Raw genomic sequence first — 12,678 nt, forward strand, 5'->3', positions numbered from 1 at the left:
ATATTGCACCAAACAAAAGGCTGAAGTACAGATCCCCATCTGCCTCACATCTGCATCGGCTTTTGATCATTCCTGCCTGCCTCCTTCCCACGCTGTATAATCATAGCAAGCCATCTTTTGACATTTCTTGGGAATTTTACATAGTAATTTTATTGCAGTGTTCAAATCCTCTCCCATCTCAATTTTTTTAATTTGTGCAGGACCACCTTATTGGAGGTTTTGTTGTTTGTTTGTTTTTTTGTATTAAAATGTTTCTAGTTAAAAATAAATAATTTTTTTTAAGTATTTTTGTCATTATGGTTATTTATGGTACCCACACATCTTTTGAGGAAAATATATTTTAGCAAGTACCTCATACATTAGACCTTTTCGTGATTGACATGAACGGTATGAAAGAGGAAAACAAGATTTATGCTGTCTCTTCAAAACAAAAGAGCATAGTGCAGCTTTTTTTTAAAGTCTCTTTTTAATGGGAATTTTAAATGAAGATAAAAGATACTCTTTCTGAAACTTCTGGAATGATGTCATTTGTCTTCGAGGCTGCTTCTGCTGTTTTGCTAATGTGCAGTACCGTCTATCTAAACAGAAGATCTTATCTGTCAGGGTATGAGGAGTTTGTTGGAATGTTGTGTTTTATGTGTTCTGCTAAAGGTTACAACCGATTCCCTATCTTTCACTGCACTTTGCTGTAAAGCAGGCATCGTGGTTCAGGCAGGACATTGGAATCAGTAACTTCTATACCTGAGGATTTTTTTTTTTCATGTTTTAAAAGGGTTTTTTTCATTTCGCACAGTGAAGTGTGAAATTAGGAAATGTGTTTATTAACAGAGATAGAATAGAGATACATTTGCTGTTGTATTTTTGCAAGTATTGACATTTTTAGTGAACTTTATGTTCAATTTCTTACTTTTTTTTTATGATCCTGCATTTGGAATAAAGTCAAGGTTTTTAAGTAGTTTAACAAAGGAAAGATAATTCTTTAAAGATTTAGCCTGCTACAGTCTGGTATTGCACCCTAAGCACTCAGATTTTGCTGTGATGAGCCCACTATAAATGTAGTAGGTATTACCTACGGATATTAACCCATCAAGATCTTCTAAGATGAGAAGCTGATATCCAGCCATCTGGATAAATAGGTGTGTTAGTCCCACTTATTGCTTTGGAAGTAGATATACAGCGTGGGCAACAGGATGAAGCCTTAACTGTCATCAGCTTCTCTGTAATTGTCTGCATTATATTCCAGTAATAATAAACCAGACTAAATGTACTAGAGCTAATGTTTGATGGTGGGGGGAAAATCCATGTCTTAGCACTCAGCCAAAGTATTTGGCTGGAAGCTAAGAAAATCTACCAGGGCACTGGATCTCAGTGTATTGGAGGGTAAGGAAAGGACTTACAAAATTAATCCATCCCAAATTAAAGCAGCGTTTTATTAAATCCCTAAGAAAAGGCTTTTCCCCATGGACATATATATTTCCTGCATCCCTTTTCTCCCTGAGTTTGAAACTGGAGCATTCTCTCAGTTGTGTTTCAATCGCCAGTGAAACCCTGGAAGGATATGCCTGATGTGATGCTTTTGTGAGTGGTTTAAGGTGGAGCCAGCCCAGTGCTGGCCAGAGTGTGCCCTCTGCTTGCAAGCAAACAGCTCTCTAACTTCGACTTTCACATTTTCAGTGTAGGTAGAAACGTTGCAATTGAAGTAACTCAGGAGTTTGGTCTGGAATGTCACCTACAGACACATTATTATATGTGGGAAGAAGAAGGTAGGTAAGAGGAGACCTTCGGCTAGGTGATAACGAGGAAATTTTAAATTGCTGGGAGTACTGTACGTGCAGCAGGTCTGGGGAAATGCAGGCTGCTGGTGCCAGGGCTGAGGGCCACCTTTGGCCAGCTGGGTCCTGGCTCAGGAGCCAGGGCGCTGGCCGCTGGAGGTCGGTGGTGTTCCGTGCAAGGCAGCGGGGAGGTCACTGACTTTGAAACGAGATTTGGTGATAATTAGGTGAGTGAAAACATAGTTTCTAGTGAAAATGATGATTGCATCAAACTTAACCAAATTAAACGCACATCTTTTCTTAAGACTCTTTGGGGAAAATGGTTTTCTCTCTGCTTCCTCCAGAAATGAATAATCACTATTACCATCTGGAAAATATTACTGTGACTTTTCTAATACCATTTCCAATTCCTGTGCTTATTTGCTGCCCATGTTCAGATTGTACATAGATTGCTGTGACTCAGACACATCTTTTATAGACCAGTCTGTCTTGGTTTTCAGAATTAGGAAGCAAGGCAGTATTGCTGGACTGGCACTTGTACTTTTCTATGCTGATGCAGTCTTAGACAGTGTTTTTACATCGTTATTCCCACATTCTGAACATACAAATCTGAATTTTTACTTGGTAGGAGTTTCTTTTAATACCGAGATAAATGTTATGATCACTTTGTAGGGTTTATGCCTTTAGTATGACTTATATCTGTTGTTAATATGAAGAGATGTGGAATCTGTGATTGTATGAAGTTTTATTACACTGAAATGTTAGAAAGCTTAGTGTTAAAGAAACCCAACAAAATTGTTTGTAAAACAAAACTATGTTTTTGTATCTACACAGATTACATTTAAGTGACCGAGGTCTGTATATCATACTAATGTATCTTCTTATTAAAATAAATACACTAATGCAAAAATTGTATATGTTAATTTTATATCAGCTTGGTTCTTAGTCTACCTTAATGACAGAGTCACCCCCTTATAATTGGGATATATATTTGTTCACCTCTTTAAAGGTATAAAAATGTATAAAATTCTGTGGAAAATATACTATTGCATAACTTTGTGGCGACTGAATATCAATGAGGAGGAGACAATCACAGTGCCCAACACAGGAAAGTAATTCAGGTGGCTAATTTAGGAAGTCAATCTACCTACTCTTTCTGTGTAAGAGGTGAAGAAAGAAGTTCTTGCTTTTTGTGGCTCCCTGGAGGAGCCTAACTGGAGGGCTGGGATTCGGCTCAAGGAAGAGCTCATCTCTTCTGCTGACTTAAGAAGAAAGTCTGGGACATAAACCACGTAAGTGTAGGTGCACGGTAGATCCAAGGAATACCACAGAACAGTTGCTGTCTGCAGACTGGTTGGTAATTTGTGTGAAATGATTGGTAACACAGGGCAAGTCTAAAGAATGTACCGCGGTTACAATCAATGGCAGTGACGTAGATAATCCTCTTAGCAGGGAGGCTGGGAGTTTATTCTGCTCTACCTCTAACATATTTTCTTTAGGCTGGGGCAAAAATAGTGGCCTGGTGTTTATTATGCATACAGCTTTAGAGCTTTATTTTCTTTAGCCTTGATTTCAGTTCTCTAACATAGAGTCCCCACTGATTTCTGTAAACTTTTATCAGGCCTCAGAGATAACTACTTCTGACCTTCTCACAAGAACTGCGTTTATTTAGTATTTCTTTTTATTTGTTAATTTTAACAGTGCAGATTGCTGTGGAGAAGAGCAATGATTTATTACTCTATTTTTTTGAAACTTTGTATTCTTTGTATTCCTGGCAGCTGATGAGCTACTTTTAGGTGGTCTGGGGAATATGAGCAAGACTGGAATCTACAGTCGTAAACACCTCCAGTAAAAATATAAATCAAAAAAGGCTGAGAACCACTGGCTTGAATGTTCCTATCACCATTGCCAGCATCATGATTACTGATTTGGAAATCTTGCTTTTACAGAATGGACTTCGATGATGAAGATGGGGAGGGGCCCAGCAAATTTTCAAGGTGAGCATTTGGAAAGAGTTGACTAAATCGCTGACTTCTTTCAGTGCAGAAAGACAGCTGTCTTGCTACTGATGTTTTAAAGTCAATATAAATACAGCCAAAGAACTTGCCAGCAACTTGACCTAAATTCTAGTTACTGTTTGTATCAGCGTCCTCTGCAAATTAGGCATCCTGGCAGAAATCTGCCTAATGTAGTTATTGGCTTGCAGAATTGACAGTGTGTGTGTGTGTGATAATTTTGCTCTGCAGTTATGTCAGATGAGACAATTTGTGATTTTTACCTTATTATTTCAACTGCTGTAGATGAACTTTGGTTCGATGTTGCTGAAGTTGTCTTTCTGCCACTGAAAATGAACTTTATTTTGAATTTCCTTCAGATGTTAAGTGCTTGTTAAGACAATATGACAGATTATAGAGGTGTGGATTGTTTTTTTAAGATTAAAGCTCATTATGTACCATTAGGTGTAACTGAATAGTAAAAATCACCAAAATAAATGTTAATTAACATGGAATACTCTAGACTAGAAATAAAAACAAACATTAAAGCATCATTGCCATTTTTTCACTTTTCTGTTTTTTTTCTGGTCACACTGTTTGCATTTTTTCGTTACAAACCAAGCAGCTACAGTGAGGGGTAGATACTTTGAGGCCCACAGATAACTGCTGATTATCCAGATTGTAACTGCAGCTCTCTAGCAGCAGCTGTGTTGAAACACAGCTGTCACGTAGGATTTTAACAAGATCTTTCTAGTCAGTCTGAAAGATAAGTATGTTGAAGCTGTGTTGTAACAGCGTATCACAACCTGCTGGACGAGACCAGCAGCACCCCTGTTTAGCTGATGTCATTTACAGAAAGGATATTCCAGTCTCTGGTGTTACAGCTGGTGGTCTGAGGGATAGCCCTGGTGTTTGCTAGAAGATACACGTTAAGGGAACAAGGTTTGTGATGAATGTGACCCCATCTGTGCCTGCATAAGCGCCAGGATTTCTATGCACGCTGGTGCACGTGGGTTGGTCTCCCTCCATCCTGGCTTCAGCCTTTCGAAGTTTTGTGGTGGGGAGAGCCAATAGTTCCATTATTTTTATTGGAGAGGTATGCTGTGCTGTGCTTAGACTCAGTAGATTTCAGATGTCAGATCAAAATCAGATATTTAAATCTTAAATGCTCCAAACCCCCCCAGATTGTTCTGCTTGTAGAGAGTACAGAAAAACAGTGCAGAGACACCTGGGGCCACGTTCAGACATCATCTTCTAGTTGTGCCTTCCTTTTAGGACTTTTCCTTTTCTCCAAATTGCTTATGTGACTGACTCCTAGAGCTTGTCTCGGTCAAAATGATTTGGTTAGCAAAGCACTGCTGTTTAAATGTTTAAGCTAACCCAGCTGGCTCTGACTGAAGTGCCTGAGGAAACACGCACGCGAGGTCAGCTCAGGGAGTGGAAGGGAGAAAACAGTTCTTGAAGGCAATACTACCCTCAGCCCAGCCAGGCGAGCAGACAAGCCCCCAGCTAGTGGCAGCCCAGGAGGTAGTGGTGTTAGTAGGTACTCCACGTCAGTTAACACACCTTGCTTCTCAGGGACTTCCAGGCCAGCTCAGGTACCTCTGCATGCCATCTCATCGTCCCGTGGAGGCGTATGCATGTACTTCTCACCTAACGGCATGTGGCCATTCCTCATTGAATATCTTTTTGTTTAAAAATTTTTTTGGGCTCGGTCTGTTCTCTGGGCAGTCAAGTGGAATGAAGTGGTGTTTTCACTTGAATGTTTTGAGGGTGCTGGCGTTAAACACAACAAAGAAATACAGCTCAAGTCTTGCTTAAGCTTTGTCTTCAGCGTTTGAATGAGTCTTAATGAGGAAGGAAAATATGAAGCCTCATAGACGAACTTGCACAGTTGGGGTACTTAAAATTGGTTTTAACTCATTTGAGGAGGAAAATAAAAGTTCACTGTTAGTTTTTTAGAAGAGAAGATGCTTAACTATGCTGCATTACTTTGTTAGCTAATACGTGGGACCATAGGTTGTCTGTTGTAATAAATTATATCATTTTGATAAGGCATTAATTCTAATATAAAATCTCCCTTGACTATTCTTGAGCAGTAAAACTCTTCAGGTCTAGAAAAGCTGTTAGCCTTGGTTTTGTGTTTTCTAAACCTACAGTTTCTGTTTTGGAACAAACAATTTGATTTCTCCAAAAGTAAGATCTTTTTTAAACAAATGCATCTTTTGGTAACTATGCTAGCAAAATCTAATTTCAAATGATTAGTATGTTTTTAGGAAAAGGAAAGGAGGAGCAGCATGTCATTTTTTTGGTGAAATGTCACCTTGCTGCCTGTCTCTGGGACTGTATTTCAGAAACAGTGAAACTTTAATCCCATGGGGCAAAAGTCCCATTGTTCTGGATTTCCTCCATAAAGTTGCTGCCAATACATTGCACATACCTGTTTGGGTGTCTAACTTGTGTTGATTTGGGTAGGAATGAGGTACCTCATCACTTCTAGGGATTTAAACCAGGTTTGATTTCACTTCTGTCTATCCAGCAGTTTCATCTGCCTGACTGACTTTTGCCAGTCTTCCCAACAGACGGTAGAGTGTCTGTACCTACTGGAGCTTTTATCTGAAGGCGTCCTTATATAATGTCTTGCACTTAATCGCGTGTCTCTGCCCTCCCATGTTATCTGTAGACCATCAGTGCCCTCTGCTGAATGGAGTGAGTTGTGGTTGCAATCTGGAAAAGATAGAGCTCTCACTTCTAACACAGGATGAATACTTCATGGGCTGCTGTCTCTAAAAGCTCAGTGGTGTTTTCTGTAATGGTGCTGGTTGTTAAGTTTTCCAAGCAATGAGTGTACGTCAAAGTGTTTGCATAAATCCACTGAAATGTGTCTCCAACTTTTCTGAATATACAAGTGAAGCTTTTGAATCGGCATGGCTTGGAAGTTTCATCTGACTCTACGTTTTCTTTGCTTTATTGTTCTCATGCCCTCATTTTTCTTGCTGTTATTTGTAATAGTTTGCAGTTGTGAACCTATTTGTGCTGTGTGTTGACTATCATGCAATGCATAACCCTTGTAGATTTACTTACTATCTTTTGTTTCTAGGTATGATGGTGATCAAATCTCTGGTGATAAGGAAAAGTTTGCAAGGTAGGCGTGTTCTGTAGAGCTCTTCTGCTGAGAGAAAAGAGGGGGATGTTCGTGTCCAAAAAATCTCAGTACGTGTGCCTTAGCTTAGAGGGCTGGTTATTTTGTTTCTAGGTGGGACGATGATCAAAGTACTGCTGACACAGAAAGGATGGCCAGGTAGGAAAAAGGAAAATCAAATATGGTTTGCCCCCATTTTTATTTTATATAATGCTGTTCTGACTGATCAAAAGTCAGGAGGGCTGGCTGATCCAAGTGCTAACACTGGTCCTAAGTGGGTTTGGATCAGCTCCTGCAGTCTCCCAAAATCTAACATCCCTCCAAAATTTCCATATAAAAACTAAGTTAGAAGTGGCAGAAGTAGGACATGGTTCTGTATACACGTCTATGAATGCCAGGTTTCCTAGGGCACATTTGGAAGAGGAGCACATCCCCTCTTTTTCTTTTAAGGGTTTAAATTTGAACAAGTTTCAGGAAAGTTTCAGGGTTTTGTTTTCTTGAGTGTTTTCATGGCCAGTTCATTAACATACTATTACTTTTTAACTTTTATGATCACAAATGAAACAGACTGTTGGATATTCCTTTCTTTCTTCTCAGAAAGTTTTGCAATCTCTTTGTTTACTCTTTATAATGGTTGTTATCAGTGTTCAGGAGTATTAAAATACTTTAGTGGCAGACAGTGTAATATGTATGTGGCAGACAGTGTAATATGTATTTATAAATGTAAAATATATGTTGAATATGTGTGTTGTTTGTCTCTCTTTTCTTGATCGTCATTTCTGTGAAAATGCTGAGCTCAGAGCAAGATTTCATCACGTGAAAATGCATTTTTCTTCCCCTTGTCTGTATTTATCTGCATGTATGTGCTGACATGTACACACGTGTGCTCTTATGTACATGTGCAGTCACACAAGCTGTTCTGCTTGTGTATGTGTATACGATCCAGCTCCCAGGGGCGCTGTTCTACATCTGGGCAGACCCACACAGAGGCTGTTTATCAGCTATTTGAAATGGAAAGGTTCACTATTACGGTGTAATAGATAGTTAAGTAGATAGTGACCTTAACCAAGGGACTGGCTGTAATTTAGTGAACAGCCGTGGGCTGTCACTGCAGGGACCCATAGCTGGATTTCCTGAATATCAGATAGTAAGCACAGGCATCAGTAGGAATAACAACTCTGCACGTAGCTTTAACAAGTGGTATTTGTGGAGACAGTGCCTCGTGCATATAACACCTCTATGTGCAGGGGCAGGATACACATTGTCAAGCAGGGCAAGCCCCTGCCTTCCTCCGCTGCAGGAAGCAGCATACTACAGTTTGGATTCTTTCCTGTGTTTTAAGAAAAGGCTCCATTATTAAATCTGGCCAAAAAGTGTGCCAAAGCCCAGCTTCTGTTCTCATGATCAGTCTTCGTTAACAGTCAGCTTCAAAGAATGTTGCAGTTTCTTTTAATGTTGTGTTATCATACCGGTCAATGCTGGTGGACTCTCCGAGTGATCACCTTTCACATCTTGTTGGATCAGCCAGCGATCCCACAAGAAAATGCCATGCACAGCTCATTGAAATCAGTGGAAGATGCTGCTTTGACATCTGAAGCATCATGTACCTGTCGTGTACTTGTATTTAGCTGCCACCTGACAGGTACAGTATGGAATAAATAAGCGCTAGGCACTGAAGTATTCTGGGTCCATTTGGACCATTTCAGATGTATATATTGGTGTAATTCATTAATAGTGGTCAAGCAGTGGTTATTTACAGTATGGGAAAACTCAGATCTTCAGTTCTGAAAGATTTTGGTGACTGTCCATTTTGAGAATTCTCAAATTTGACTTGCCACCTCAGTCATATGTTTGCTATAAAGGATGAGAACATTGGAGCTCAGCTGAAGTGGGGCAGCATCAAGTACTGTCATTGTTATTTCCCTGCTGTGCTAGATTGTTCTCGAACATAAATTCCGATCTATGTCTGACAAGCCAGATGTTTACTTGCTGTCTTTCGTACTCATTTGTTTTCTGGTTGCTTTTTTTTATGTGTTCTTATACCATATATGGTCCCAGCCTGATCCTGTAGGCATGTAGTGTCTCCCTACAGGGATGCGGGATGTTACACGCACCATTACAGGACTGGAGATCTGTGTTGTCATTGAGTTGGGTTATTTCTAAGTCAGTGCTGATGCTTACTGCTGACCTGATCCAGCCGTTAGTGAGAGGTTTCCTCTAAAAGAGACATTTCATAAGCAGATCCAACACCTTGAGGACTGGAAGCTGTGAGATGCGTCACGGCAAATTAAGGAGTTTGGGTGGAGTTGGCAGTTCCTCACGTCTCTATTTCATTTTTTGTCCTTAAACCAAAGGAGATTAAACTGATTAAGAGATTAAAGCCACAAGCCAATAGCTAGAAATATGGGTTCTTTTCACAGCTATGGGCAAATCATATTTATCCTTCTGTGGCATGGATTTTCTGTCTATAAACTGAAAAAAACCTGTGGGATAATAGTGTTTAGCTTTATAAAGCACTTTTCTCTCTTGGGGTGAAAACAGCAAAACAACTGTGAAGTATTATGATTTGTTACCTCCAATGGAAATTCTTACACTGATCATGTCTGCTTTTCTGTTGGTTTGGTGTTTCTTTAAATGTTCAGGGAGAATCATAGTGAAATTGAGAGACGCAGGAGAAATAAGATGACGCAATACATCACCGAACTCTCCGATATGGTACCCACTTGTAGTGCATTGGCTCGTAAGCCTGACAAGTTGACAATTCTTCGGATGGCCGTTTCACACATGAAATCAATGAGGGGCACTGGAAACAAATCTACTGATGGAGCTTACAAGCCTTCATTTCTTACAGAACAGGTAGATTTTTTTTCAAATGTCTGTTTTCTCTGGTTTGTGGTCTTAAACGATGTGAGTGAATGCTGAGAGGGAATAGGGTCTCAGCTTGATCCTTCCCTGTTGTGTAGTAACTGGTACAAGCCACATATCCAAGGTGTGAATAGAGACAATGTTTTGTCAATGTTTAGACTTGATCTTAACCTTATGACAAATCTTTCTCTCCAAAGCAGCAAAACGGACACTCTTATCATTGAGGTCTGTCCATCTGAAAAGCAAGTCACTTGCTGCCTTTCATCACTGGAAAGGAATTTTCACCTCCAGAACCGGGTTCTTCCCATCCTAACAAAGATTTGCTAAAATAGGTAAAAATTATTTTGGAAGGACCTGCCTCTCCGTCCTGGGTTTAGAGGAAGGTTAAAAACATTGTTTAGTCTTAATGCCTAAATTGCCGGCAGCTGAACTAGGCAGAGATGAATCCCATCTGTACTGGCTGAGTTACTTCCTTGGTTCCATTTGCTATGGAAGGAAGATGCATCCAGTGCTCAAAAGAAAACTGTGTTTAACTGAGTGTGCTGAAAATTCCTACCACCTTCATTGTTTTTGAAGTCCTTTGGGTGTAATGTGCATTTTTGTGGTCTGAACGATTTAAGCACTTACACATGTAAGTTATGGCTAGAGGCGATACTTCTTTCTATTAGAGAAGGAGCAGCTGCTGCTGACCTCTCAGTGTTCACATCTTTACTTATTCTGGCTTTCCTGAAGTGTGTTTCTGGAGGGACTGTGCCCTTCAGCTGGTTGTTGGTAGGGCACCCATGTCACTTCTCATTGCAGCTTTTTTCGTTGTGTGTGGTTTTGGGTTGTTTTTTGTTTTGTTTTTTTTTTTTAACCTTGCAGAATGACAAGAGTTTATCTTAATCTTTGTTAATAATGTGTGCAAAACAGGTCTCGTTATCCTCTGTATAGTGCAGCTAGCTATGCAGTGAGGGTTTTTAATTTAGTAAGTGGTTCAGAATTGATGTTCTTTCTCTACAATAAAGTGGCAGAAGTTGAGGGTCTGTTAAGTGTTTCTTCAGATGAGTTATCCATTTCTTTAGTAGAATTTTCCAGATAGTGATCCTCATTTTACCAGCTAATACCTGCCACTTGCACACCAGTCATGCTGAGCTGTCTAACCCAGAATGGGACTCAGATCATCCAGAGCTCTCTGTCTGGGTTCCAGATGCAGTATCTTAACAAGTTCTGATGGTGACTGGAGCCATTAAGCAAAAACTGTTTGAGCTTGTTTCCCAGGAACTGGAGTGATAGTTATCAGCCTTTCCCATGAGAGGTTTTCAAGCTCTGTTAAGCAAAAGTAACATTTCAAACACCTGTTTGCATGTGCAATTCAAGGTACTGAGTGTCTAGACCCAGTGCCTGCAAGCAAGGGACAGAAATGCCTTGCTTTAAAGGCCTGTGGCCCCCCTTCCAATCCCCAGGTGGTGTGTGGGTGTCTCAGGACAGAAGTACCCAGGATGATGAGCAAGGTACTGTGTAACGAAAAGGCCAAAGACAGAGGTGTTCCAGACCCTTTGGATCTCTGAAGCTTCATATTCACAGGCTGGAAAAGAAAAGCAAGAAGTGATACAACCTTGCTGTGTAGTGGCTCAGGCCCCCTCATGGGAGGGGAGGCTGGGGATTCCCGTCCCTGTTCCCATTCTCTCTTTTATCCATTGACACTTTCATTTACAAACAGAGCTCATCCTGAGGGGAAGAAGGAAAAAAAAACAAACCAGAAAGACTTGTTGGTTTCTTTCCAGTTAAATTATTCAGGTCATTTAATTAAGGGATGAGTTTGCCATATGAGTTATAGCTGTTCGTTTCCTCTGTCTGTACTCTTAAATAACTTTTTTTTTTTTAATAAATGTTAGATGCCTATCACACAATATGCAGTTAGTTTTAGTTACTTAATTTTCCTAAAGTGCATTGTGATCACCAGATGAAAGGCAATAAAGGAAAACAAAGCGTTGTTTGTTATTAAGATCAGCAATTGATGGTTTGCTGCAAGTTTGGTTGTGGTATTATATCAATACTGCAGTGAAAATTTCTCCCTGGGTTGTGATCAGCTACTAAGATGGCGAGAAAACCATGTTCTTTGGCAGTGACAGGTGTGTTATTTAATTCCTTTTTCTTGCTGGCATTCTAATCAAATATTTCTTTGGAAGGAGCTGAAGCATCTTATCCTGGAGGCTGCAGATGGGTTCCTGTTTGTGGTTGCAGCTGAGACAGGGAGAGTGATCTACGTATCAGATTCTGTGACTCCCGTGCTGAACCAGCCACAGTCTGAATGGTTTGGCAGCACTTTGTATGAACAGGTTCATCCAGACGACGTGGAAAAGCTGCGAGAGCAACTATGTACATCTGAAAACTCTATGACAGGTCAGATATGTCCAATGTATGGTTCTGGGTGTTAGGGATCCCTGCAGAGTTTTCCTGACATTCAAAATGCCTGGTTTAAAAATCTCATAAAAATGAAATTCAGCAAGATTAAACTGCATTTTCTTGCAGGCAGTGCAGCAATATAAATCTTCGTTTGCATGATTGCATTTTGCTTCCTATTTGTTTGATTTCAGTCAAACCACCTTCATGTAGCTCTGCATTCAAACTTCTGCCTTGGGAAGGTTTGGAATCTCGATTGTTTTCAGGTTTGGTCTGGAAATTGAGATTGTTTTCCTTTCGTCCCCAATGAACTTCTGACTTCTTTACAAATATGTGTTTCTTTAGGGCAGTGTTTGTTTTGAAGGCAAAAATCATACTTCAGACTTTTCCATTTTCATAAAAGTTCCTTGTGGTTTGCTAACGGGAATCCTGGGGAAAAAAAATCCAGTGTTTGGCAGCTGAAAACCTATTGCATTTTAAACAGGAGGCTTGCTCTTATAGCAGCGGTGTAAGTAACCTG

The 12,678-nt window shown here is 40.1% G+C and overlaps 1 protein-coding gene across 4 annotated transcripts in view; it reads left to right on the forward strand.

Moving 5' to 3' along the window:
* The window catches only part of ARNT2 (aryl hydrocarbon receptor nuclear translocator 2), a 99,745-nt gene that overhangs the window by 24,231 nt on the left and 62,836 nt on the right, over positions 1 to 12,678 (forward strand). For 2 of the 4 annotated variants that reach the window (XM_026856199.1, XM_026856198.1), the window contains exons 3-7: positions 3,722 to 3,769; positions 6,867 to 6,911; positions 7,023 to 7,067; positions 9,551 to 9,764; positions 11,945 to 12,158. In XM_026856199.1, the coding sequence (XP_026712000.1) occupies positions 3,722 to 3,769; positions 6,867 to 6,911; positions 7,023 to 7,067; positions 9,551 to 9,764; positions 11,945 to 12,158 (566 nt within the window). The remainder of the gene's footprint in view (positions 1 to 3,721; positions 3,770 to 6,866; positions 6,912 to 7,022; positions 7,068 to 9,550; positions 9,765 to 11,944; positions 12,159 to 12,678) is intronic. The other 2 variants (XM_026856200.1, XM_026856201.1) reach the window with 2 other exon arrangements.

Source organism: Athene cunicularia (assembly GCF_003259725.1).
Source record: "Athene cunicularia isolate RWA chromosome 10 unlocalized genomic scaffold, athCun1 chr10_part1, whole genome shotgun sequence".
Taxonomy (NCBI): Eukaryota; Metazoa; Chordata; class Aves; order Strigiformes; family Strigidae; genus Athene; species Athene cunicularia.